The sequence below is a fragment of the Tupaia chinensis genome, unplaced genomic scaffold, assembly GCF_000334495.1.
Source record: "Tupaia chinensis unplaced genomic scaffold, TupChi_1.0 Scaffold000178_1, whole genome shotgun sequence".
NCBI classification, from domain to species: Eukaryota; Metazoa; Chordata; class Mammalia; order Scandentia; family Tupaiidae; genus Tupaia; species Tupaia belangeri.
The window spans coordinates 442,486-445,558 of NW_006159653.1; the positions used below are offsets into that span (position 1 = coordinate 442,486).

Consider the following 3,073-nt stretch of genomic DNA (forward strand, 5'->3'; position numbering starts at 1 on the left):
TATATCGGGGAGTCAGAGGGGGGTCACTTCCCAGCAAGGCTATCACTGTCCCGGAGCGAATAGCAAGCAGCCTTGCCAACATGCTAAGTGACCCAAGCTTGTTCCAAGGTCGGGGGGCGTACAGTCGCGGCCTTGCCAACTCACTGAACCGACCAGAAGCGATGCTCAAAGGTCAAGGGGCTCAGACGGGTCCTGGAGCCCCACCGGGTTGGACTTCTCCAGCACCCCGGTATGGTCCCCAGCCCACCCCACTATACTGTGAGCCTCCCCACAGGTAGGAAGGGGGTCATGGGCCCATGTTCAGGCTGCAAAGCTTACAGGACTGGGCACCCTGGGACTGGACTCCGAGGGGCGGCGAGGTGGGCGGGCACCAGCTGCCCCTCTTACAGAGGTCAGAGGCCTCCAGCCCTCCAGGGACAGGTGCCTCGCCCAGCTGGGAGGAGTGTGGCCCCTCAGCCTTCCCACAGTAGCAGACAAATCTAAAGTAACAAAAACTGCAAGGCTGGGCCGGCTTCGGCCTGGTGGCTAAGGAACCCCATTTTGCAGGACCGGTGGTGCAGCTGGAATCCCAGATTCGGCAGCTAGAAACAACAGGCCTGTGTGCCCAGGACCCCAGCAGGGAAGAGGAGTGGGGGAGTGCTGTGTGGTGTGCCTATGCCAGGCGGGGCCCACTCCTCTCTCCGACAAGCACACATGCCCTCTGGCAAATTTACACAGAAGAAGGGGCCAGCCAGTGGTGTGATGATTAAGGTGGCTGGATCTCACATGACTGACAGCACAGTTCAAGTCCCAGTCCTGGTGGCTGAAGATCACAACAGGCATGTGTGCGTGCCCACAGTCCCTAGAGGAGAAGGGACTGAAGCCTGGTCATCCCCCGGGTTGTTCTTTCTCACTTTCCGTCTCTTCGCCTCTCTCTGGGAAGAGCATGCACCCTGTAGGAAATTAAAAAACAAAATCAAAATTAAAGAATGAATACAAAAAAAAGGAAGACTTTTAGATTAAAAAAGAAAAGATTATGTTGCTAGCAATAATCTGCACAAGAATTGCTAACTGATACCAGCAGTTGGCGTAATGGCTATGTCGCTGGACTCTCATGTAGCCGACCACAGTTTGAGTCCTGGATCCAGTAGCTTAAACTCATGCCAGGCGCATGTGTATGCATGCCCAAGATCCCAGAGAAGAATGGAGAAGGGATTGCAGTGTGGCCATCCCCCGGGGGGTGATTTCTCACTTTCTGTCTCTCTCTGGTGAGAGCATGCGCCCTATAGTAAAAACCTCTAAAAAAATGTTAATGGAAGCTCTTCAAACTCAGGAAATTAAACCAGATGAAAACTCAGATTTTTTTTTTTTTTTTGAGAGTTTTTTTGCTATAGGGCGCGTGCGCTTGCCAGGCAGACAGAGAGAGACAGACAGAAAGCGAGAAATCACCCCCCCCGGGCGGGGGGCCACGCCGCAATCCCTTCCCCTCCATTCTCCTCTCGGGATCTTGGGCATGCACGCAAACGCGACCGGTGTGAGTTGAAGCCATGGGTCCGGGACTTGAACCGCGGTTGACTACGTGGGAGTCCAGCGACATAGCCATTATGCTAACTGCTGGTCCCACTCGGATCTTTAGGAAGGAATAAAGAACACAGAGCCAGCAGGTGGCGTGAAGGTTAAGGTAGCTGGATCCCACATTACCAACTTCGTGGTTCGAGTCCTGGACAGGGCAGCTTGAAAACATCACGGGAGCATGTACCCAATGGGGGGGTCCCTCACTTTCCTCTCTGTCTCTCTCCAGCAAGCGCACATGCCCTATAGCAAAAACCTGAAAATGGGAGTGGGGAAGAAAGGACAGGAACCCGTGGCAGCATTTGCAGCTGGCACAGAACTGCAGTGTGGGGTAGCTCTGTCTCCCCGTCAACGGGGACAAAGATGGACCTCCATGACTGCACGATGCCTGCCCTTGACAGGAAGTGGCATGACCGTGACCGGCAATCTGACAAGCGGAGAATGTGGCCAGCCCATGACGCAGCATGGGGAGTTAGACTCATGGCAGCTGGGGTTGGGGCTTCGCCCTTCAAACAGGCCCGGTATGTGCGTGCCCAGAGACCCAGCAGGGTGGAGGAGCTGGGGAAAAGGGATCGCAGTGTGACCATTCCCCACTGGAGATGCTTTCTCTGGTGAGCACATGTGCCCTCTGGCAATATTTTTTATTTTATTCGTAGTATTTTTAGGTTTTTGCCATAGTGTGCATGCTCTCATCAGAGACAGAGAGAGGAAGTGAGGAAGATGCCCCAGGGTGTGCAGTGGCCACACCACAGACCTTTCCCCTCTGTTCTGTTGGGATTTGGGGCATGCACACACTTCACCTGGTGTGATTTTCAAGCCACCAAGTCGGCCATGTGTTAGTACAACACTTTAACCACCGTGCCACCTACTGGCCTGATCATTTTTTTTGGAGCCTGCAAGAGGCATGGTGTTTGAGGTGCTAGACTTCCACATAGCTGACCATGGTTCAAGTCCTGGACCTAACAGCCCCCAAATCACAACAAGTAAATAGATAAACAAACAGGTGTTAAGTATTTTTTAAAACTAATTTTTTTAAGTTAAGAATGTATTATAGTTACAATGTTTAGGGCAACTAGTATTCAATGATGCTGAAATATACCTACAAATTCGAGCCATCAGCTGTGAAAGGGCACCCCTCATATGTGGCACAAGTCCCACCCGTCACACCCACAGGGCTCTTCCAGAAACCTGGGGCTGTGTTTATCCCGCCTCGTCCTCAGTCTGCCTCTGGGGCCCGCCAGGTGCCCACACCCCAGTCAGAATCAGATGGGCCAAGCCTTGAAAGAGGGAGCCCTGGTGGGACAGGCCTCAGACAGTCCTGTCGTGTCCTCTGAGGGAGGCAGAGCCACCACGCCAGGACAGCTGTGGGTGAGGCCTGCCCCCCGCCTGCTCTGCCTTTGTGTTAGGTGCTTGTTCCTACCCAACAAAATGTCCCAGAACTTAGCTACTCCATACAACACACATGTTTTTTATTAAATAATTATTCATTTAATTGTATTTTTTCATTTCTTTTTTTTTTTTT

The 3,073-nt window shown here is 52.5% G+C and overlaps 1 protein-coding gene across 1 annotated transcript in view; it reads right to left on the reverse strand.

The window, feature by feature from the left end:
- Nucleotides 1–290, reverse strand: part of PGAP6 (post-GPI attachment to proteins 6) — a 27,151-nt gene extending 26,861 nt beyond the window's left edge. Inside the window, exon 1 of the mRNA XM_027770997.1 lies at nt 253–290. Coding sequence (XP_027626798.1) covers nt 253–290 — 38 coding nt within the window. The remainder of the gene's footprint in view (nt 1–252) is intronic.
- Between the last annotated feature and the right edge of the window lie 2,783 nt (nt 291–3,073).